This window comes from Myotis daubentonii, chromosome X, assembly GCF_963259705.1.
Source record: "Myotis daubentonii chromosome X, mMyoDau2.1, whole genome shotgun sequence".
NCBI classification, from domain to species: domain Eukaryota; kingdom Metazoa; phylum Chordata; class Mammalia; order Chiroptera; family Vespertilionidae; genus Myotis; species Myotis daubentonii.
The window spans coordinates 5615489-5638573 of NC_081861.1; the positions used below are offsets into that span (position 1 = coordinate 5615489).

The following is a 23085-nucleotide window of genomic DNA, read 5'->3' on the forward strand; positions in this document are numbered from 1 at the left end:
TCTAACTTTAGTTTTGTGTCATTAGAACCTTCCTTAAAATTTAATTTAAAAAGTGTTTCTTTACAAAGAAAGTGCTATGTAAACACATCATTGAAAGTACTTCATTTAGGTGATGAATACAGACTCAAATTCAGTTATGGAATTGTGTGTATTGAAGATGGGGGCATAATTTGGAATAAAGCATACCTAGATTGATTACAAATGAAAGACCATTTATTTATTCCAGCATGTGAAATATGTGTTCAAAATCCAAATACAATGTTTGCTCTCAAAGTATAAATTGAACTTCATTTTTTTATAAACTGCATATGGAGCATGTAAAGTATTTTTTTAAAAAATGTTTAGTATCCACTAGCACTCCTTTTAAAACTGTGATTGATGGTAGGAAAGTGGCATCATTCTATTGTTAATTTTGAGTTTTGGGTTGTAGGTCTTGTCGGCTGCAGCAGCAGCTGGTGTATCTGTCGCCTTTGGGGCACCTATTGGCGGAGTATTATTCAGCCTTGAAGAGGTAATACTTTTAACTATTTGCAGCACATGTGCATGCTTTTGTGTTGGGAATCATGGCTAGTGTCTATGTACATGGTAGTCCCAAAGTGCTTTGCATAACTGAGTACTTTATCATGTGACCAGAGATCTCTGGGCAGTTTTCATTCTCAGTTCTTAATTCCTACAGCACCAACTTTTTACCTGAAACAGTTTCTGCATATTGACTGAGTTTGCCTTTCCCCCTTCTCTCTTATAGGTCAGCTACTATTTCCCCCTCAAAACACTGTGGCGTTCGTTCTTTGCTGCCTTGGTGGCAGCATTTACCCTACGCTCCATCAATCCATTTGGGAACAGCCGTCTGGTTCTATTTTACGTGGAGTTTCACACCCCGTGGCATCTCTTTGAGCTTGTGCCATTCATTCTGCTGGGCATATTTGGTGGTCTGTGGGGAGCTTTATTTATCCGCACAAACATTGCCTGGTGTCGGAAGCGTAAGACCACCCAATTGGGCAAGTATCCTGTCATAGAGGTACTTGTTGTGACAGCCATCACTGCCATCCTGGCTTTCCCCAATGAGTACACCCGAATGAGCACAAGTGAGCTCATTTCTGAACTTTTTAATGACTGTGGCCTTCTGGACTCCTCTAAGCTCTGTGATTATGAAAACTATTTCAACTCAAGCAAGGGTGGTGACCTGCCTGACAGACCTGCTGGTGCGGGAGTCTACAGTGCCATGTGGCAGCTGGCCTTGACACTCATAATGAAAATTGTCATTACTATATTCACCTTTGGCATGAAGGTGAGGAGATTCTTTTGGTACTCAGTGGGTATATGTGTGGCTGTGGGTTTTGAGGGCAGAGCCAAGATATCACACAATCCTCATAGCTCATGTGGCACTTCCAACTTCATCCAACATTATTACTCAACCCCCAAAGCCCTTTTTACCTACATATGCCCTCATAACTTCTTGGACAATTGTACCTTTATCTAAAATGATCCAAGCCTAGTTTTAGACCAAATGCAAACCTCAGTGTTGAGATTTTAAGTAGAAATGTTGTCTTCCTTTTAGTTAAAAAATATTTTGCCCCTCAAAAAGGATAGTGAGGTATTTATTTCTATGCATTGTGTATTAAAATAATATCTATCCAATATAGTATTGGTCCTTATAGGGTGGCTTTAGAGTTTACTGATAAAGCAAAATATTAGGTTGAACCAAATAAAGTTGCCAATATTCAACCATTTTGACCACTAAAATAGCAACTTCATATAGTTTAGCCCAATATATATGTAAATGTATTTTTTTAAAATATATTTTATTGATTTTTTACAGAGAGGAAGGGAGAGGGATAGAGAGCCAGAAACATCGATGAGAGAGAAACATCGATCAGCTGCCTTCTGCACGCCCCCCACTGGGGATGTGCCCGCAACCAAGGTACATGCCCTTGACCGGAATCGAACCCAGGACCCTTGAGTCCGCAGGCTGACGCTCTATCCACTGAGCCAAACCGGTTCTGGCTAAATGTATTTTTTAAAATATATTTTTATTGATTTCAGAGAGGAAGGGAGAGGGAGATGGAAACATCAGTGGTAAGAGAGAATCATTGATCGGCTGCCTCCTGCACGCCCCACACTGAGTGTTGAGCCCACAGCCCAGGCATGTGCCCTAACTGACCAGGATTCAAACTGTGACCTCCTGGTTCATAGGTTGACATCCAACTATTGAGCCACACTGGCTGGGCTATGTAAATGCATTTTATACATTTGATATCAATGTCCAATTATCAAGGAATTCACAGTTGATCCTCAATTAATATTTAAACTGTCAAAATGAGACATCAAGACAGCAAGTTTTACTTTTAGTACCCATTATTATTTCCATGTTTCAGAAGAAACCAGAAAAGAAAATTTGTTAACATATTTTCCTCCTCCTTCCTGGTTTTAATTTGTGCCTTTTCTTTAGCACCCCACTACCAAGTTATTGCCTTCATTCTCTAGGGAAGTGGAGATTCAAACCAGGGAATTAGAGACAGCAATGCAGTTTAGACAGTACTGAAATCTCTGAGATCAAATCTTCCATTCTCCTCAACAACCTGAAAAGTTTTGCAGTGCTTCTCAAGTAATTTTCACCTCTGGCTTCATTCTTTTATTTAAAGTCATTTTCCTGGATTCAAATATATTCCAAAAAATCAAACACAAGCTATTTAAAAATAATCTGCTGTTTTGATTATCTTTGTCATCATGTCCCTCTCTTAGCTCAGAAAATTGAGAATTCACTGTAGTATCCTAGGAGTTAAAAATAAAAAGAGTGGAGAGACAGATGAGGGTTCCTTTTCTGGATAGTCATGCAACCATAATCACTACCTGATTTAAAATAATTAATCATTTAGTCTTTCTTTGTATTGTCACAAAATAAACTGAAACCTCATGTGCCATTCTTTTTGTGTGAGCAGTGGGTTAAGATTCAGTACATAAGAGTGGGTATGAGCATTGCATTTAAACTCCATCATCAGTATTTACTAAATCTTGGCCTTGGGTAAATTACTTAATTTCTCTGAATCTTAGGTTCTTTGTGATTTGAGAATAAGAGTACCTACATCCTGAAATCTTATCTTTAGAGCATCCAGAATAGAACATAGTAGATAGTCAATAAAAGATAATTGTTGTTGATAAGAATTAAAAATTGGGGAAAATGCCTTCATATATGAGAAACTCCATCTATTTTCCTTTTTCTTTGGGAAAGGCTTAATTTCTGCCTCCAGTTTTTTGTTGGTCTGGAGAGTTCAGGCTCTAGCCTGATGGACCCCAAATCAGGGTAAGATTCTTTGCGGTCATACTTGCCTGCACATTCCAGAGAACCCCTAGTCCCTGTAGTTACACATACCTTTATAGCCACTTACTAGCATAGTATATAGTTACATTGTCATTGGCCTGTTTGCTTCACAGAGGGTCAATCCTCTAGCCCTTACATATACCAGGCAATGACATTATTTCTTACTAACCATCTATTACTTTCTCTTTGCAGATCCCTTCTGGTCTCTTTATCCCTAGCATGGCTGTTGGTGCTATAGCAGGTCGACTTTTAGGAGTAGGAATGGAACAAATGGCTTATTACCACCATGACTGGGCCATCTTCAATAGCTGGTGTAGCCAAGGAGCTGATTGTATCACTCCTGGCCTTTATGCGATGGTTGGGGCTGCAGCCTGCTTAGGTGAGTAGTGTTTGCATTGATTTCAAAGTTGCTACCCAGGTGACATACTAAGAAGAGTGATATTAAATACAATTGACTGCAGATTTTTTTAAGTGACTATTTTCTGTTGGGTTTGCCATTTTTTAAGTGCTTTGAGAAAGCATTCTTAAAGCATTTTAAGAAAGTATGGGTATTTATTTTCCCATACCGCTCTGAGTTTTTTCAGATATGTCAAGCCTATTCTTTCATCCTGATCTTTGTACTTGCTGCCCCTTCTAGGAATGCTCCTCCCAAAGCTATAGCATAGTTGGTTCCTTTCAGCCTTCAGATTTCATGTTAAAAGTTTTTCCCCAGAGAGTTGTTCTCTGACTGCTCACATTATATGTAATTCCTCACATGCTCTTCCTCCCCCACTTTATGTTGGGAACATGTGTATATTATTACAAATTGTCTATTGTCTATGATAGCATACTCTTTTATTAAATAATTGTTAAATACTTTAAAAAGAAAACATTCTTTGCTATATATCTACATTCTTCCCTTTTAAGAGTAATTCTACTCTCAAATTCCAGCATATGGAGGCAATGATCAGAAATGTATACAAATTTGTATCAGAAATGTATACAAATATATCTGCACAAGAATGTTCATCATGATGTTATTTATAATAGCAAAAAGTTGGAATCAACATAAAATACACAGTAAGGGACTGGTTAAATAAAATATGGTGCATCTATGTAATGTTATACTATGCAACCATTGAATGTGATGTTAATATTTAACATATTTAAATAGTGTTAAATAAATTTGTAATAATATATAAAATGTTCCCAGCATAAAGTGGGGGAGGTGAGAACATGTGGGGAATTAAACATGTAGTATGAGCTTACTCATGAAAAACATTTTTTGGCATAGTAAATAACTTGAAAAATTCATTCAAGTTATTTTACTCTACTTATTTCTGGACAGTGAACTTATAGATAATGATATACTTGTTTTTTATTTTCTGAATTTTACACAATGGGCCTGCACATTGCAGAGAACCTCTGGCCTCTGTAGTGTTACACAGATTATGGATATCTTCTGCAGCTACTTTTATAATGGGGGGAGCACAATAGACAAAACAAAAAAAAAGAATCAGAAAGGCATCTCATACTTTTGCAGATGTTATTTTGAGAACTCTGATTTATTTCCATTGTAAACTTCCTTTAATGCATTGCTGGGGTCGACAGTTGTAAGTGAGACCTCCTTTTAGCAATGTTTCTGTTAAGTAAGCTTTACCTGAGTAAGGCCTGTAGCAGGTAAATAATTGTAATGAATCCTATACTCTTCCCACCTTCAATAGCCTGTGCCTGTTTCTTTGCAGGTGGAGTGACTCGGATGACTGTTTCTCTGGTTGTCATAATGTTTGAACTAACTGGTGGCTTGGAATACATTGTGCCTCTGATGGCTGCAGCAATGACAAGCAAATGGGTGGCAGATGCTCTTGGGCGGGAAGGCATCTATGATGCCCACATCCGTCTCAATGGATACCCCTTTCTTGAAGCTAAAGAAGAGTTTGCTCATAAGACCCTGGCAATGGATGTGATGAAACCCCGGAGAAATGATCCTTTGTTGACTGTCCTTACTCAGGACAGTATGACTGTGGAAGATGTAGAGACCGTAATCAGTGAGACCACTTACAGTGGCTTCCCAGTAGTGGTGTCCCGGGAGTCCCAAAGGCTTGTGGGTTTTGTCCTCCGAAGAGATCTCATTATTTCAATTGGTAAGGATTCCAGAAAAGGGATAATAGAATTCACTGTGGAAATAAATAAATATTCATAAAATGGGGGAAGATGGAGGGAAGAGGGGACTAGTTAGGAGCCAGAAATAGCAGTTTAATTTTCAACATTTTCTCCCTAATTTTCAAATAGAAAATGCTCGTAAAAAACAGGATGGAGTTGTGAGCACGTCCATCATTTATTTCACTGAGCATTCTCCTCCAATGCCACCATACACTCCACCCACTCTAAAGCTTCGGAACATCCTGGATCTCAGCCCCTTCACTGTGACTGACCTTACCCCCATGGAGATCGTTGTGGATATCTTCCGCAAGCTGGGACTGCGGCAGTGCCTGGTTACACATAATGGGTAAGAGCTCTTTGGTGAAGGTGAATTGGGTTGTGGGGGAAAGACTGTAGAGAGAAAGAAAGAATGTAATTCACATGAACATTAGTAGCACTTATAGGCCTTTCTGAAGCTCTGAAATGAAGATGGATGTGTTTCTTTTATCGTCATAATTTACAAAAAAGGAGTTTGAGGAAGAAAGTGGGTTTGAGAGGTGTGAACTGCAGGTTGCATATTATATATAACTCAATTCCTCCCCACAAAAGAAATAGCTGTGTTCTTATGAAATTATAATGGTATTAAGTATTTGGTCCTTACAATACTTTTGTTATTCTTTTTTTTTTAATTTATTGATTTCAGAGAGGAAGAGAGAGGGAGAGACAGGTAGAAACATCAATGATGAGAGAGAATCACCGATCGGCTGCCTCCTGCATGCCCCCCACTGGGGATCGAGCCCGCAACCTGGGCATGTGCCCTTGGCCTGAATCGAACCTGGGACCCTTTAGTCCTTAGGCTGACGCTCTATCCACTGAGCTCAACTGACTAGGGCTACTTTTGTTATTCTTATATGAGGATGAGAAAACCAAGTTTCAGTGAGGTTGGAAGATTTATACTAGCACTCCCAGTTAATATATAGTACAGGTAGGCTTTAAACATCAATCTTCTGACTCCTAAGGCCAAAGTTCTTTCTTTCTGGGATATTTCTTTTTCCCCCCTTTTTTATTGTTTAAAGTATTACATTTGTCTCCTTTTTCCCCAATCAACCCCTCCCCGACCACTCCCACCCCCCAGGACAAGCCCCCTGCTGCTCCAGTGTCCATGTCCATTAATTTTGCTAAAATGTATGCATACAAGTTCTTTGGTTGCTCTCTTACCTTACCCCCTCCCCTACCCACCCCTTCCTTCCCTCTGAGGTTGGATGGTCTGTTCGGTGTTTCTTTGTCTCTGGATCTATTTTTGTTCATCAGTTAATGTTGTTCATTATATTCCACAAATGAGTAAGATAATGTGATATTTATCTTTCATTGCCTGGCTTATTTCACTTAGCATAATGCTCTCCAGGTCCATCCATGCCGTTGCAAATGGTAAAAGTTCCTTCTTTTTTTACAGCAGCATAGTATTCCATTGTGTAGATATACCACTTTTTTTAATCCACTCATCTGCTGATGGGCACTTAGGCTGTTTCCAAATCTTAGCTATCATAAATTGTGCTGCTATGAACATAGGGGTACATATATCTTTTCTGTTGATATTTCTGATTTCTTGGGATATATTCCTAGAAGTGGGATTACTGGGTTGAATGGGAGTTCCATGTTTAACTTTCTGAGGAAACTCTATACTGTTTTCCATAGTGCCTGCACCAGTATTCCCACCAGCAGTGCACAAGGGTTCCTTTTTCTCCATATCCTTGCCAGCATTTGTTGTTTGTTGATTTGTTGATGATAGCCATTCTGACAGGTGTGAGATGGTACCTCATTGCTGTTTTTTTTTAAAAATATATTTTATTGATTTTTTACAGAGAGGAAGGGAGAGAGATAGAGAGTTAGAAACATCGATGAGAGAGAAACATGGATCAGCTGCCTCCTGCACATCTCCTACTGGGAATGTGCCCGCAACCCAGGTACATGCCCTTGACCGGAATCGAACCCGGGACCCTTCAGTCCGCAGGCCGACGCTCTATCCACTGAGCCAAACCGGTTCCGGCCTCATTGCTGTTTTGATTTGCATCTCTGGAATGATTGACTTTGAGCATATTTTCATATGTCTCTTGGCCTTCTGTATGTCCTCTTTTGAAAAGTGTCTATTTAGGTCAGTGATGGCGAACCTATGACACATGTGTCAGAGGTGACACGCGAACTCATTTTTTGGGTTGATTTTTCTTTTTGGCATTTAAATATATAAAATAAATATCAAAAATATAAATCTTTGTTTTACTATGGTTGCAAATATCAAAAAATTTCTATATGTGACACGGCACCAGAGTTAAGTTAGGGTTTTTCAAAATGCTGACACGCCGAGCTCAAAAGGTTCGCCATCATTGATTTAGGTCCTTTCCCCATTTTTTAATTAGATTGTTTATCTCTCTTTTGTTGTATGAGTTCCATGTAACATTTGGAGATTAAACCCTTATCAGAGATAGCATTGGCAAATATGACTGAAGAGGAAAAGTATCCTCTTTGAGAATGTTATTTTAACTACAGATTTTTTTGTTTTATTGTCTTGTTTTGTCTTTTAGGCGACTGCTTGGAATCATTACCAAGAAGGATGTGTTAAAGCATATAGCACAGATGGCGAACCAAGATCCTGATTCCATTCTCTTCAACTAGAGTGAAAGGATTGTGCTGGATACAAAACAGGAAGGACATTGCAGACCGTGGATATATTTTATTAACTGGGTACCCAAAACACATTTCCCATATCTGGATGGTGAAGTTATATTAGTGTGTTGTCTCTTTCCTACAAGTTAACCAGTTGCACTACATAATAATTTCTGGAAGTTAATCTCTTTAGGAGAAAATGCAGTTAGACTTCTGTGATGTTGCATTACAAAGATTTCATGAAAGAGTAAATAAGATTGCTATGGTTTAATTCTTTTTCTTTTTTTTAAAGATTTTTAAAAAATTTAAAATGATTGTTAGCCAATATGCAATCACTGAAAACTATGCAAGAAAAATGTTGACCGTCCTAACTGATAGCCTGCAGGAAACTCATGAAAAAGTCACTTTTTTGGGACTCTAACTATCATTGGTGGAAGATGAAGTGTAAACTAAGGGGCTTTGCTTTTCCAACCACAGAAAAGAAAGCCAGAAGGAAAATAGTAATGGCATTTTCCAGACTGTGAAAATTCAGTTCAAATGTTATCTTGCTCCTGTTACAATATTTAGCATTATTAGTTTGTGTGTATATGTGTATGTTAATTTTAATATCTGATTATAAGACAATGCTGCTTTGGTTAATCTCTAAATGAATTTAGAGAGGTTGATTTTACAGCTTGCTTGTTCCTGGTACTCTTTTGAAGTGCACAAAGATAAGTTATAGAGCTTTCTCCTTGTCTGCTCTAAGAAGGGTAATTTTCCAGATGGTATTTGTTTGCTAGTAGACAAGGACTTTGCCATGCATTTATTAGTAGCAAGGAATGATTTCTCCAGAGGAATGATTAGTGAAGTTCTAAGTAAAGTCAATGACTAGGAACTTTAAATTTTGTGAGGTTCCAACTCATTCTCTTACCCAGATGCCACCTCCATGAGTGATGGTGCTTTAGGCTTCTGGAATATGTAAGAATATTCTGCATACTGGTAAACTAGGGAAGATTCAGAGCTGTATCTGCATTCTCATGCATTCCTTCATAAAGACCACCAGTACTAAAATAACTGGACACCCATGCCTCCTCTTAGTGTGAAGTACGTAGAACAGGCCAGTATTGTTCCTGTGAACATGAATTTAGGCTCTGGGTACCTTCAAATATATTCAAAGCATTGAAACAGAATAGGCAGTTGTGACTCCCTTGTAGCTCCTTAGAATTCTGAATGAAATGCAGAACCATCCTAAGACCCAAGAGTGTGGATAAGGCCTGGTAACACCAAAGGTGCTCGCATCCAATTGAAAAGGTGCCTGTCTGAATTTCCTACCACTTTAACTGCAGTAGAAAACATCACAGTCTAGGGACACCTGGTGGAATTACAGAGCCACCACCATCATTCCGATCATGGTTTCATTTTCTACAGTATTACCCACGTGTAGTTGTTCCCCCTCAATTCTTTTCCCCTTCCCACTCCTCAGTCCCGAGTTAATCATTCCTATTACAAAAAATAATTCCCAGGGCTAGTTAAATTATAAACCAAGCCTCAGTAATCTTTTGGCACATGGACCAGAGGTAACACACAGCCGTTGGCTCTGTTCTATAACCCAGTCACTGTTACCATGCCTCAATTTCCACACCAATGCCCACAGCAGTGAGACTTAACTGCCAGGGGTAAAAGTTCAGCCTTTCCCATTTTACAAGTCTGTTCCCAGTGCTTCTCTCCATCCTTCTAGCCTGGAATCAGCAGTCACTCAGCATGCCCTTCCCAGCCCTCCACCTCCCTTCTCCAAACACTTCATACCTCATTTTAAAGCTGCTGATCCCAGAGTCTAAGCTTTTTTTTAACCCTTAGTTCTTATCTTTCCCAAATATGAAATTATGTTATTATCTAGAACTAGGTAGTCAAGGCTTATTTTTACTTTTTTCTTTAAAATATCAAAGCAGTCCAGAGTTTCTTATTTTAAGTATATCGCTCTAGCATTTTAATGAAAACGAAAAAAAACTCTAGGATATATTTTATGATAGTCATAACTCAGCAACTTTACATCTTTCGTCCCTTCCATATTACTGATTCACTTGCATGAGATGTGGCTATTTTGCCTGACCACCCCTATACATTGTGTAGAAATCAAAGTTCTTATCTGTAAATTTATGGATCATTACCTATCGTATTAGCTACCCAACTAAAGTTTGCAAAACAGGAAATGTTAGTTTTTCTGATATTTGGTGACAATGAAAGATTTGGTTGTATTTCATAGTGCAGCAGCGATATGGAGGGACTTCTAAGTTTGCCTTTGTGTTTCTTCTAGGCTCCGTTTATAATTTTAGACAGATGAGCCAGTGTTAAGGTGCTACTTCAGAGACTAAATTCAAGAAATCAGATAACACTGTGCCAAGGTAAACCTTCTAGATGCTAAGAACCGATTGGCCCTCCAGAGAATAATATCCCTTTGATACCTCACTCCTGATAAGTTTCATCCATTAACCTCAGCTTCTCAGGAATCCATGTAACTCATATGCTAGAAGTAGCTATAATGTATGGTATGCATTATATGTCAAATCCTATGGTTTGGCTCAAAGGTTGGCTAATTGCAGCTAGAGCTCCCTGCTAGACTGCTAACTCAGCACTTCACCACTCAAGAGTTTCTTGTCTTGAGGCAAAGGAAAATGTTCTTTCTGACATTGCTAATTCAGCAGTTGGACACACTTAGCCAGCAAACAAAGCTGAATTAGGGAGGCCTGTCAAATGTCCACAGGCCTCAGTGGCAAAAGACAAGATAATCTGTGATTTAAAAATGAATATGAATTTAAACTAGTCTAGTTTGGTATTAACAAAAGGAAATTGCCTGACACAAGAGAAGGATTTACAAAAAAATGCCAATAAGCACTTCAGGATTTTCCGAGGAATAATATCCAGTCATGAAAGGAATGAAAATCTATAGATTTGTAAAAGTCCGCTATATTTTGTATCTTCAGATCTTTAATGTAAAAAATTAATGAACCTCAAGCACTTAATGGATGATTAGTTATACCATTAGAGGGAAGAATTAGGGGACTGAAAATGCAAAATAATGGCCATTCTCAAGATCATTTGTATTTAGAAGTTTGTTCAGATACTTTGCTCTTTTCTGGCTCTGGCCTCCTTCTGGCTCAGCCCAGCTGTGGAGCAGAGGTGGTATAGTCCATAGAACAGATATCCTCTGGTGTATAATCTGACACTGACAATACTTTGGATTTGCCAGCTGGCAGAGTAAATTATTAATTTGCTGATTTAACTACAAAGCACTTCAATTGTTTTTGGTACCAAGGGCTGAATCCGAATGCTTTACAGAAAGAACAGAGCACGGTATAAATTTCTCTAGCCAGCCTTCAATTGTGTTTAAACATGAGGATGATAAAGTAATGGAGACTTAGTGTGGTCTAAGACTGCGAAATAATTCTCAATCACGTTATGAACCTGTTCAGGTGTGGGGGAAGCAAATATGTTTTTAAAAACTTACCATATAATAGAGTCCATCATGGGACATAATTGTTGCTCTATGTTTTAAGTATTTAAATCACCTATCCCATTTGAGTCTTGATCTTGGTTTGTTTTGTTTGGTGATAAGAAGAAAAGTGTACTTGTTACCCTGCAGTATCTTTTTAAAATCATAAGGAGTGCAATTTTTGAAGCTGAGTTTTTAATGATTGTGAAGACAATATAGAGAATTTGAAACAACCAGTGTGTTTTATATTGCCAAAGTACTTACTGATGACTGACCACATTGTACTGTGAATTATTGACTTACCTGCATTGGATCAGAGCCAAATACATGGAATCCATCAGTTCGGAGAAAGCAGGAGAGCATCTTCCACGGCAGTGCACAGAGTATTGAGCTCTTGAAAACCCTGAGAAAAATTAGGAATTTAGAAAGTAAAGGGGAGGTTGACTATTGAGTCCTTTAAAAATAGATGTATATATATGTGCTCTGAATATCCTAAAACCTTGACTTTTTTTAAACCATCTCTGAGATTGCTTGGATTCCCTTTGGAGAAGGAATGGAGAGTTATGGCAGTGGAAAAGCCCTAGTAAGAAAAAAATATGAGTTTATGTAAGATGGTGGAAGGAAGGCCAGCCACACATCTTGGCATTTATAAACTGTTTGATCATGTGCCCCAAGGGAAAAAAAGTCAAATAGTCTTCCAAAGACCAGGCCTTCCAAGCAAAAGTATTTAGCTAGAGTGAGTCTACTTTTATGGAAAGGGCTGACATAAGACAAGACATCTGCTTTTAAACGTGGGGAGCCACTACTGCCATTGCCTAAATGATAAGCTTTAGGGAGATTTCCTTGAATTTTGATAACAAAATATTTTTAAATCTATATTTTAGCCTCCCCAGTATATACTTATTTATATTAGAAAGAAAAATGTGAGGGTTTCTCAGATCAGAGCTCAGAGAGCTGTGTAAATTTGATAGGAAATCAGTGTAGTATACCTGTGGTGACCACAGGACTTTTTCTCTGGTTCAATTTCAGTTGTTTGCTCCGAGGAGAGTTCTTAGAATAGCAGGTGTTAGCAAATTCAGGTTATTCCCCAAACTTTTGCTGTCCAGGGTCTCATTTCATAACATCTGGTCCTGGGTAAAGTTTTCAAGTGATGTAGGGAACAAAATTGGTTTTTCCACTGTGTAATCTGATTTTTGCCAGATCACCTAAGAAAGAAAGAAAGTATTTGATGTGCAGAGTTTGCGTTTCTTGCATGGAGCTTATTGGGTCACTCAGCCCAACCCTGCAGTCATAAATTCCTACCTCTAAGTTCCTGCCAAAGGGTCTTCAGCCTCTCTTTGCACACTCATTGAATGAATGCCTTGCTTAAAGAAGGCACGTGAGACTATAAAATTATGAGGATTTTAAAAAAGTGATCTTTGCCTCTCTCTCTTCCTTTTATCCCACCCTCTCCCCCTCTCGGCCCCCCGCCTCTCTCTCTCTTTCTCTCCTTCCTCCCTTAAGTTCAAAATTTTCTCAATTGTTACAAGCATATTGTTTCAAATGTGGACCTTGGAGAAAGGAGAGGATCATTCTGAAAACAGAATAGAAGATAATTTTGACTTGATGGGGCCAATGGCCCTTTGTTCCACTGCAGGGGCAAAAGCTAGTGGTATTTATTGGGAGTGTCAAGGGCTTTAGCATCCTGAAGGCAGATATATGAAGTATTCATTGATAAACCTTATTATTATGTACTAGTCCAAATCTATTGAAAGTCAGAGACAGTCTAGGATTTGGTAAGTGAAATGCCACCTGGCAAAATGGGGACAAGGGAGTGGCCTGAGACGGTTTTATCAAGGCAGGAATCTTCAGCCTCATTATCATACTGAGTGTACCTCAAAATATATTGACATTCAAGAGTGTTCCTTTCCCCTCCTCCATTTTACTTTATCCCTTATCCCTCTTTTCTCTCTCATTGTCCTGCCTTTTTAGTACTAGCTTTTTATTAAGTATTTACTTTTTTTATTATATATTTGGTCCTTTGGGACTGTGTAATGATTAAGAATATATTTCATTCTAGATAAAAAATGATGTGCTTAATATTTTGTTCTTTTAAACTGTCTTTTGAAGCTATGCTGCTAACCAGGTACAGGCCAGAAAGGAGTTGAGCCTGATAGACAGCACCCAGGTCATATCACTTAAGGATGACATTGATGTCATGATGACATTGATATCAGTCTTCTTCATTTGACCAAGGCCAACATCATGCTCTTACCTCTGTCCATTCATCTCTGGCTATGGGAGAAATACCACCCTTTGGGTGAGCCAATGAGGCCAGGAGGATCAGAGGGTTCTAGCCCATGGGCCACTATAGGAATATCTCTGTAATAAGCTCATTCATAGGACCGGCTCCAGCTATGGTAGCCAAAGAAAATCTGACTAAACATTTTAGTTTATAAGAGTTGGTAGAAGTTTAACTGAAGCTAATGTATAGACATCAACTAGGCAACCAAAGCTAATGTAGCCTGAGTTTCCACAGGAAGCTGAGCTGTTCAGAGTGTTTATTTATCTGAATGTTGCCAACCCTCATAGTCATGCTTTCTTAGCTTTATTCTAACTTTTAGAGATGTTGGTCCCTGTTCATAGGTACAGCCTGTACCAAAGCTGTGAGTCACTGCTCACTTCATTCTGCTCCTTGATCATGCATAGCAACAGTCTAAAAAGGAAGACATGGGCTGGGGAGTTATTTATTCCCTATGCTTCTACTAACTAGCCTCGAGATCTTAACCGTTCTGTGCCTCAGTGTTCCCATCTGTAAAATGGGGATAGTGTTAATTGCCCTACCTACCTCACAGGGTTGTTGTGAGGATAAATTGAGACAATGAATGGAAAGTACTTTGACTAGTAAGTGCTATGCAAATTGTATGAAATGGAAATAATCATGTTAAAGGCAATGGAATGGACATTGGCAGAAGGGTTAATGGGATTGTCTAGTCCTTTCTCTGTGTGGCTTAAAACCAGGTTGCCATTGCTTTATACATTTCCACTTAGCACAGATTTGTAATTATGCATGTAATAAAGCACAGCCTTATCCAACCCGGTGTCTTGTGTGTTTTTGATGACTTTCAATTTTGTACCTATTGATTTCTAATCATAAAATCAGGGAAGCAGCGTATCAGGGTTGGGGGAGGATAGTATAAAAGGCAACTGCAAATTCCTACTAGCAAGCTCACTTCTAAAAAAGATTTATTAACTACTTAATTATTTTTACATTTACAGATTCAGTAATACTTTTTAAAAAATACATTTTTATTGATTTCAGAGAGGAAGGGAGAGGGAGAGAGAGAAACATCAATGATGAGAGAGAATCATCGATCAGCTATCTCCTGCATGCCCCCTACTGGGGATCAAGCCCACAACCCAGGCATGTGCCCCAATCTGGAATCAAACCATTACCTCCTAGTTCATAGATCGATGCTCAACCACTGGGCCATGCCAGCTGGGTGAGATTCAGTAATACTTTTTAACATAAAGAGACAAATGAGGGGCAGCTTACAAAATTTTCTGAGAAATTCCAGATACCTCATTCATTATGGCTACTTAAATGTCCTTGCCTCATACATTGGTGATATTTTCCTGATGAGATGAGAATTAACTGGGAGCTGTAGTTTTCTTTCTTTTTGAGCTTTTAATGATGTAAGATTATGGACTTTGATAAGGCTCTTACCTATGTACTGTCACTTTTTACAAGGAGTAGGGTGGGTGATTGAAATGTTCCTCAATGAACAGTAGGGTTAGTATGTTGGAAACCCCTGAAGTGACCAAGGAGCGAACTTTCCAGGGAGATAGTCGAATATACAAACATTTCCTTGATACACCTCTCTAGAAAGCAAAGAGAAGCTATAGAGCAAGTCCTCAAATAACTGTTTTGTTCAACATCTTTTGGTTATAACATTGATGAAATGCTTAACTCTCATTTTTGTAAATTAGCCTGAGGTAAAATTGGTTTTCTTATATGTCATTTTACTTGAAGTCACAGAACCTATCAATGACATTAAGTGAGGACTTTCTATACTTTGAAGTATGGCTTTCCTACTTTCTCACTCTATTTTCCCTGCATCTGATTTGTTTCCCCCACTCTTTCCCTCTCTCTATTAGCCAGACCACTAGTAAGGCAGTTTGCTATGTGTGCAAGTTTTCATTTAAGAATTCCTTTAGTTGAAAGGACTTGTATGCATGCATATAAGCATAACCAATGGACATAAGACACTGGGTGATAGGGGAGGCTAGGGGACTGTCTAGGGCGGGGGGATAAAATGGATACATATGTAATACCCTTTGTAATACTTTAAGCAATAAAAAAAAAAAGAATTCCTTTAGTTGACATTCGATCACATCTTTACTGGTGTTGACTTGATATCTTGTTGCTACCAAGAACTTTAATGCCTTTAGCTTACATGGTAGCATTTAAATAAGGACACCTCTATGTAAAAATAACTCACTCATAAGCCTAAAATGCCACAAATAAATTTCAGTTTTTGATGTTATTTGTAATTTTACTGGACTCCTTCCACACTATCACCATCCGGCCTCTACCTTTTGAGAAAAAACAATATATCTAGTTGTTACTAGCTATCAACGACTTGCTACAAATTAGAGTTTCATGTCTAGTCACTGTAGGGCTCAGGTAAAAGTGGCTTTGATGGAGTATGAAATACACACTAATTCATCCTCTAATACAGGAGCTGCCCAGAGGAAAACCTAGAAATGACCACCAGATGTCAGTGCAATCATTGAGATACTAATGTAGCTAAGGTTTGATCAGAAAAGAACTGTGAGGGTAGGCAAGGCAAGAAGCATTAATTCATATATACAGCTAGATGCTGGGCATACAAAATTCCATTGAAAGTTATTCTTAGTTTACCGGCATTCTATTTTTAATGTATATGATAAAATTCATGCTTTTTTAAATTTTAAAAAGGCAATCACTTAACATTCATTGCCTTTAAGGAGCTTATTGTCCTGATTCTGAAAGTTGTAGCTTCTTTTTCAAAGCAGTGTCCCAGAGAAAAGAAGAACTACAGTTCCTCACTAGGATGGCCACATAATTTTTTGTATGATTATGTCTCTTTTGACAGTGGATGGTGATATTAATAATTACCCAGGGACAACAGGCACAAAACTGGGACTATTTTCGGTGTTTTAGTAAATTCAAGCTGCTATAACAAATTAGCATACACTGGATGGTTGAGGAGATTCACTTCTTATATATTGTCCACTGCTAATGTCTCTAAATAGGCATTTTAGGATCTTGATTCAGGAGGCTACAGATAGAACAAAAGACAGAAGGAGAAAAGTATAGGATTTGGAGTCAGAGGATCTGGACTCGAGGCTTAGTGTAAAGGGATTGCTACCGTTCTTTTTTAAAAAAATTATTATTGAAAGTATTACATATGTCACCTTTCCCCATTGACCTCTTATTCAATTGGTCTTTGAGGGATAAAGTAGATAATGTATGATAATAGTCAATTCACCCAACCAATATTTATTGCATACCAGTAGGCAGTAAGGATTCAATGAGAGGAAAACACAGACCCATTCCCTAGATGACAATCCAAAACAGTCAATTCAGAATGGCATAAACGAAAGGTCTATTCTAGTGGAAGAATTATTTTCCTCTCCTGATTCTGCTAATATTCCAGAGTGTAGGGAATAAAATGTTTTCTGATTATTGTGCCACCAATGCTCTGAAGTATACCACTAAATCAGGGCATCCTAGGCACATTCAAACCAAACTGTCAAGCTATGGTTTTCAAGAGGGATGCACCCACTTTCTTCCCTCCAGTTTCAACTCCCACCTGGCCACATCTGAAGCCTGTCAAACCACTCAGAGAACCCTTCCTTACCCCAGATATCAAGCAACCTGACAAAACCAATTGTACCCCTTCCCTCTTTGCCTGTCCTCCAGCATACTCCTCTTTCTAACTCCAGTTACAAAACCAAAACTTTCTTGTATGTGGATGAATACTAACAGATATGTCTGTGTGTATATGGACAGTGGAGAGGAGGGTTGTCTACACTCACAGCAATATGCAAGGAATGCTTTATTGCACAAATACTCTTCAATATCACAACAACCCTGTGAGTAGGCAAAATATGAGGAAACTGACTAAGATGGAGACTTAGCAGAATGTGTTATAACAGAAACTGTACCTTTGTGGTTTTGACAAGTCCAGTGAGCTTTCTACTATTAATCTTGGGACTAACAGCTCCTGTTCATCCTGAAAATTTCCAGGCCAGTTTATGGGAAGAGGGTAATAAGCGCCTTGCCTGGTTGGACAGTTGGCTTAGTGTTAAAAGTATATTGTGGGTATGAATCTGTATAGAGATGTGTAGAGGTGATCAGAAATATTTCTAGAAAGGAGGTCTCCGAAGAAGCTTTTAAATAAATGTGGGTGTGTAGAAAAGTGAGAAGTGGCAATAAATTGGGGTCGGGGAGTAGTATCTGGGGTCCTGTATTTACTAATTTACTTCCCTTGGTATTATTTGAAGTTTCTACCAGGAGCTTGTATCTGTTTTTATAATTTTTTTTTAGCAATAAACACCCAGGAAAGAAAACAGTATTTTTATATATGGTTATAAGGATGTGTTCATCTCATTGATTGGAAGCTAATGTTTTGGTTTTTTTTCCCCCCTGCAAACTAATGGTAAACAATGAAAACTAAGGTCTCAGATCTAGTAAGTGGTTGTTATGATGAGAATTCCCATCTCTAAGAGGGGAGTCTTATGACTCATGTGGGCATAGGACTGTTTTCTCTCATAATCTAACACAGTAGCCAGAATAACCTTTTTAAACACAAATCAGATCACATCACTTGTCTGATTTAAAGCCCTTTGGTGATTTCCCATTACATCTAAAGTAAAATCAAACCTCTTATCCTTATCTCTGAGGCCTTTAATGAGCTTCATCTGGTGTATCTTGCTAACCTTAGACCAGCGGTTCTCAACCTGTGGGTCGCAACCCCTTTGGCGGTCGAACGACCCTTTCACAGGGGTCGCCGAAGACCATCTTGCATATCAGATATTTACATTACAATTCATAACAGTAGCAACGAAAATAATTTTATGGTTGGGTCACAACATGAGGAACTGTATTTAAAGGGCCAGAAGGTTGAAAACCACTGCCTTAAATTGTGTGTTCAATTGTGTCCACCTAAAGTTCATATGTTAAAATTATAACCTTGAGTACCTCAGAATGAGACCTTATTTGGAAATAGGGTCATTGCAGATGAGATCAGTTAAATTATGATGAGGTCGTACCAGAGTAGGGTGGGCCCTAATTCAATATTACTGATGTCCTTATAAGATGGAAAAATTTGGAAACAAGCACATGCACAGGGAGAACACCATGTGAAGATGAAGGTGTAGATCACTGTAATGCTTCTACAAGCCAAGAAATGCCAGAAAACCATTAGAATTTAGAAGAAAGGCACAAATAGATTCCCCTTCACAGACCTTAGAATGAGCCAACCATGCTGATATCTTGATCTTGGACTTCTAGCCTTCAGAACTGAGACAATAAATTTCTGTTGTTTAAGCCACCTGGTTTGTGGTACTTTGTTATGGCAGCCCTCAAAAACTAATTAATACATCTTATCTCAGCACTCACTCCCTTCTTTCAATGCTTCCATCACACTATTTTCTTTTTTTTTTTTTTCAGTTCCTCACACACCCAGTTTATTTCTGCCTCAGATCTTTGCACTAGATGTTTCATTTTATTTTTTACTTAAATTAAGCATTTTATTTTAATTGTGATATTGGAGTCACATCAGGAATTTGAGGAGGACTTGGTTGGGCAGTCTTCTGCAAATTTTGTGTGGTTGCTATTAGATCTCTACTTGAGGTTACAATATTCTGAAAACTCCATGAGCTGGGTATCCAATCTGGCTCCTTCACATGGCTGGCAGGTGATGTTGGCTACAGACTGAGAGCTCAGCTGGGGATTCCACCAGAGCAGTGGTCGGCAAACTGCAGCTTGCGAGCCACATGCAGCTCTTTGGCCCCTTGAGTGTGGCTCTTCCACAAAACACCGACTTCTGCGCATGGGCCACAAAGTTTCAATCACACTGTATGTGCACGCCCTCACTTGGTATTTTGTGAAAGAGCCACACTCAAGGGGCCAAAGAGCCACATGTGGATTTCGAACCGCAGTTTGCCGACCACTGCACCAGAGCATCTGTCATCTCAAACATGGAGGTCTCAGGGTTGTTACATCTCTAACATGGCAGCTGAATTACCCCAGCACTAGCATGCCCAGGGAACCACTGGGAAGTTCCTTGTTTCCTGAACCAGCCTTTGAAGTAATGCAACATCACTTTTGCTACATCTTATTATAAAACACACACACACACACACAGACACACACACACACACACACACACCCCTCTATTGTTGAGAGTGTTACAAATGTTCCTCCCTTTCCACCCATTGCTCCTTCCACCCAAACCCTGTCTAGGCCTTCACCACCCTGTTCTCTGCATCCAGGGGTTATGCCTATATTCATACAATTTCTCTGGTTAATTTCTTCCTGCCTCTCCCCCACCTCTGAGTTTCATCAGTCTGTTACATGTTTCCATGTCTCTGGTTGTATTTTATTCATCAGTTTATTTTGTTTATTGGATTCATTGTTTATTTATTTTAATTTTTAGATTCAATTGTTTATAGATATGTATTTACTACCATTTTATTGTTCATATTTTTAATCTTTTTCTTCCTTATTCTTCTTAAAGAATACACTTCAACATTTCATGTAATAGCTTTTTCTTGTCTGTGAAGCTCTTTATCTGACCTTCAATTCTAAATGATACCTTTGCTGGGGAGAGTAATCCAGCTTGTAGGTCCTTGCTTTTCCTCACTTTGAATCTTTCTTTCTTTTTTTGTTGTTGTTAATCCTCACGAGACAATATTTTTTCCATTTTTTTTTTTTAGAGAGGGTGGAAGGGAAGAGAAAGAGAGAGACACATCAATTGATTGCCTCTGGCATACCCCCCAACAGGAGCTGGGAATCGAGCCTGCAACTGAGGTATGTGCCCTTGACTGGAATTCAACCTGCTACCCTTCAGTCCAAGGTCCAATGCTCTAACCAGTGAGCCAAACCGGCTAGGACCACTTTGAATATTTCTTGCCACTCCCTTCTGGCCTGCAAAGTTTCTGTTGAGAAATCAGATAACAGTCATATGAGTGCACCTTTGTAGGTAACTAACTGCCTTTCTCTTGCTGCTTTTAAGATTCGCTCTTTGTAATTTTAGTTATAATGTGTCTTGGTGTGGGCCTCTTTCGGTTCATCTTGTTTGGGACTCTGATCTTCCTGGACTTGTATGTCTATTTCTTTCAGCAGGTAAGGGAAGTTTTCATTATTTTTTCAAATAGGTTTTTAATTTCTTGCTCTCTCTCTTCTCCTTCCAGCACCCCCATGATGCAAATGTTGCCGTCTTCTGGCAGAATTCCCTCTTATTTGGGGAAGGTCAGTCTTTTGTTCTATTCAGGACTTCAAATGATTGCATGAAATCTACACACATTATAGAGATCTCTTTGCTTTACTCAAAGTCCTTCAATTTAAATGTTAATCTCATACAAAACTACCCTTACAGGAATATCCATAATAATGTTTGGCCAAATACCTGGGCATTGTGGCCTGGCCAAGTTGAAACATAAAATTAACTATTACACTGGTAAATGTGGGCCTATCCAACATGACCATTTGCTTCTTCAAAGCCAGCAAGGAAGAGAATCCCCTAGCAGGAGATCCCTAGCAAGATTATGTAACATAATCACGGAAGTGCTATCCTGCCACTATTGCCATATTCTGTTACTTAATAAAAAGTCACCAGTCCTGTTCACACAAGGGGATGAAGATCACACAACAGCATGGATTCTAGGAGGTAGAGATCCTGGGGGTCATGTTGAAGTCATCCTGCTGCTGTCTACCCTTTGACTTCTATGATTCACATCCTTCCCACATTCAAAATGCATTCACCCACTCCCAAAATTCTCAGAAGTTTCATTCCATTACATTATCTGCTCAAAGCCTGGAATCTCATCATTTAAATCAGTTCCATGTGTGGATATAGTCCTTTAGCTATACCTCTCAATCTACTGATCTGTAAAACTAAAGCAACAAGTATTCTATCCCTCATACAACCAACATAAAATAGTGAGGAGGCATAGGAAAGCTGACATAGATATTTCCATTTGAAAAGAGAATGGGAGAGGATGGTGTGCATGGGAGGCATCAAAGAGTCCATAGCTATTCTGAAATCCAGCTTGGGCAAATGTTAATACTCCTTGATTAGTTATAAGGATTTGTCAGAAAGCCTTTCTGGTCCCTTGTTCTGCCCTCTGAATCATAGTTCCTTTTTCATGAAAGGTAGCACATGTTTGCAGCTGAAAACTTTTATCAGCCAGCTTCCTGTTCACTGAATTAGGGGGATCTGAAAGCCTTTTTTAATTTTGTATTCTCTGTCCAGCTAACATTGTTCAGTCCAAGCTGGCATTGTTTCTGCCTAAATAACTTTCTCAAAATCATAATGAGTCTTCAGTGGATTTAACTGGGGTTCTCTCCATTAGAAAAAAAGACACACAAACATCTCTGTTTTAGACAAGCCCTTCTTTACCTTGAACTCCTGAGTTGGCTAGGTTTGCAACTCTTAAGATTCCTAGAGGCCCTATTGTTTGAGAGTTTCCATGAGGCACCCCCTTAATCTCTTGAAAGGGTTCTTTGTGTGATTGAATACCACTCTGATCCTTTGATCTTTCTGAGATTTTTACAAAAGGTTGTACAGTCACTCTCTCAGCCTTTTCTCTGCATCATGCTTTCTTAACAGTGTTCTGAAGCTATTTCTTTTTTTTTTTTTTAAATATATTTTATTGATTTTGTACAGAGAGGAAGGGAGAGAGATAGAGAGTCAGAAACATCAATGAGAGAGAAACATCGATCAGCTGCCTCCTGCACATCTCCCACTGGGGATGTGCCCGCAGCCCAGGTACATGCCCTTGACCGGAATCGAACCCGGGACCCTTCAGTCCGCAGGCCGACGCTCTATCCACTGAGCCAAACCGGTTTTGGCTGAAGCTATTTCTTAATTTTATCATCTTCTGCCATCTGGAAAGGCTGGGAATCATAAAGTACCAATTTCTTTCTGTTTTAACAGTTCCTCCCTTATTTTATCTCTCTACTCTCACATCCTATCTAATAAAGAGGGAATATGCTAATTGACCCTCATGCCTTCACAAAGATGGCAGCGCCCACAGCCAATAAGGAGGGAGTATGCTAATTGACTGCCATGCCCTCAAAGATGGCAGTGCCCACAGCCACAAGATGGTGGCATCCAGTCCCCTCAGCCCCACTGGGGTGGCAGGTGTGCAGCAAGGCTCGGCCTGCCCCCAGGTAGGCCCAGACACTCCGTGCAACTGCCTCTGGAGTCCCCAAGTCCTCTCAGCCCCCCAGTCACCCAGGGCCGCCCGAGGCATAGGCAAG

The 23085-nt window shown here is 39.1% G+C and overlaps 1 protein-coding gene across 6 annotated transcripts in view; it reads left to right on the forward strand.

Moving 5' to 3' along the window:
• CLCN5 (chloride voltage-gated channel 5) overlaps window positions 1-14650 on the forward strand; it is a 175279-nt gene extending 160629 nt beyond the window's left edge. For all 6 annotated transcript variants that reach the window (XM_059679911.1, XM_059679912.1, XM_059679913.1 and 3 more), the window contains 6 exons: window positions 431-511; window positions 746-1288; window positions 3512-3698; window positions 5044-5442; window positions 5591-5807; window positions 8020-14650. In XM_059679911.1, the coding sequence (XP_059535894.1) occupies window positions 431-511; window positions 746-1288; window positions 3512-3698; window positions 5044-5442; window positions 5591-5807; window positions 8020-8110 (1518 nt within the window). In that variant the 3' untranslated portion in view covers window positions 8111-14650. The remainder of the gene's footprint in view (window positions 1-430; window positions 512-745; window positions 1289-3511; window positions 3699-5043; window positions 5443-5590; window positions 5808-8019) is intronic.
• The last annotated feature ends 8435 nt before the right edge of the window (window positions 14651-23085 follow it).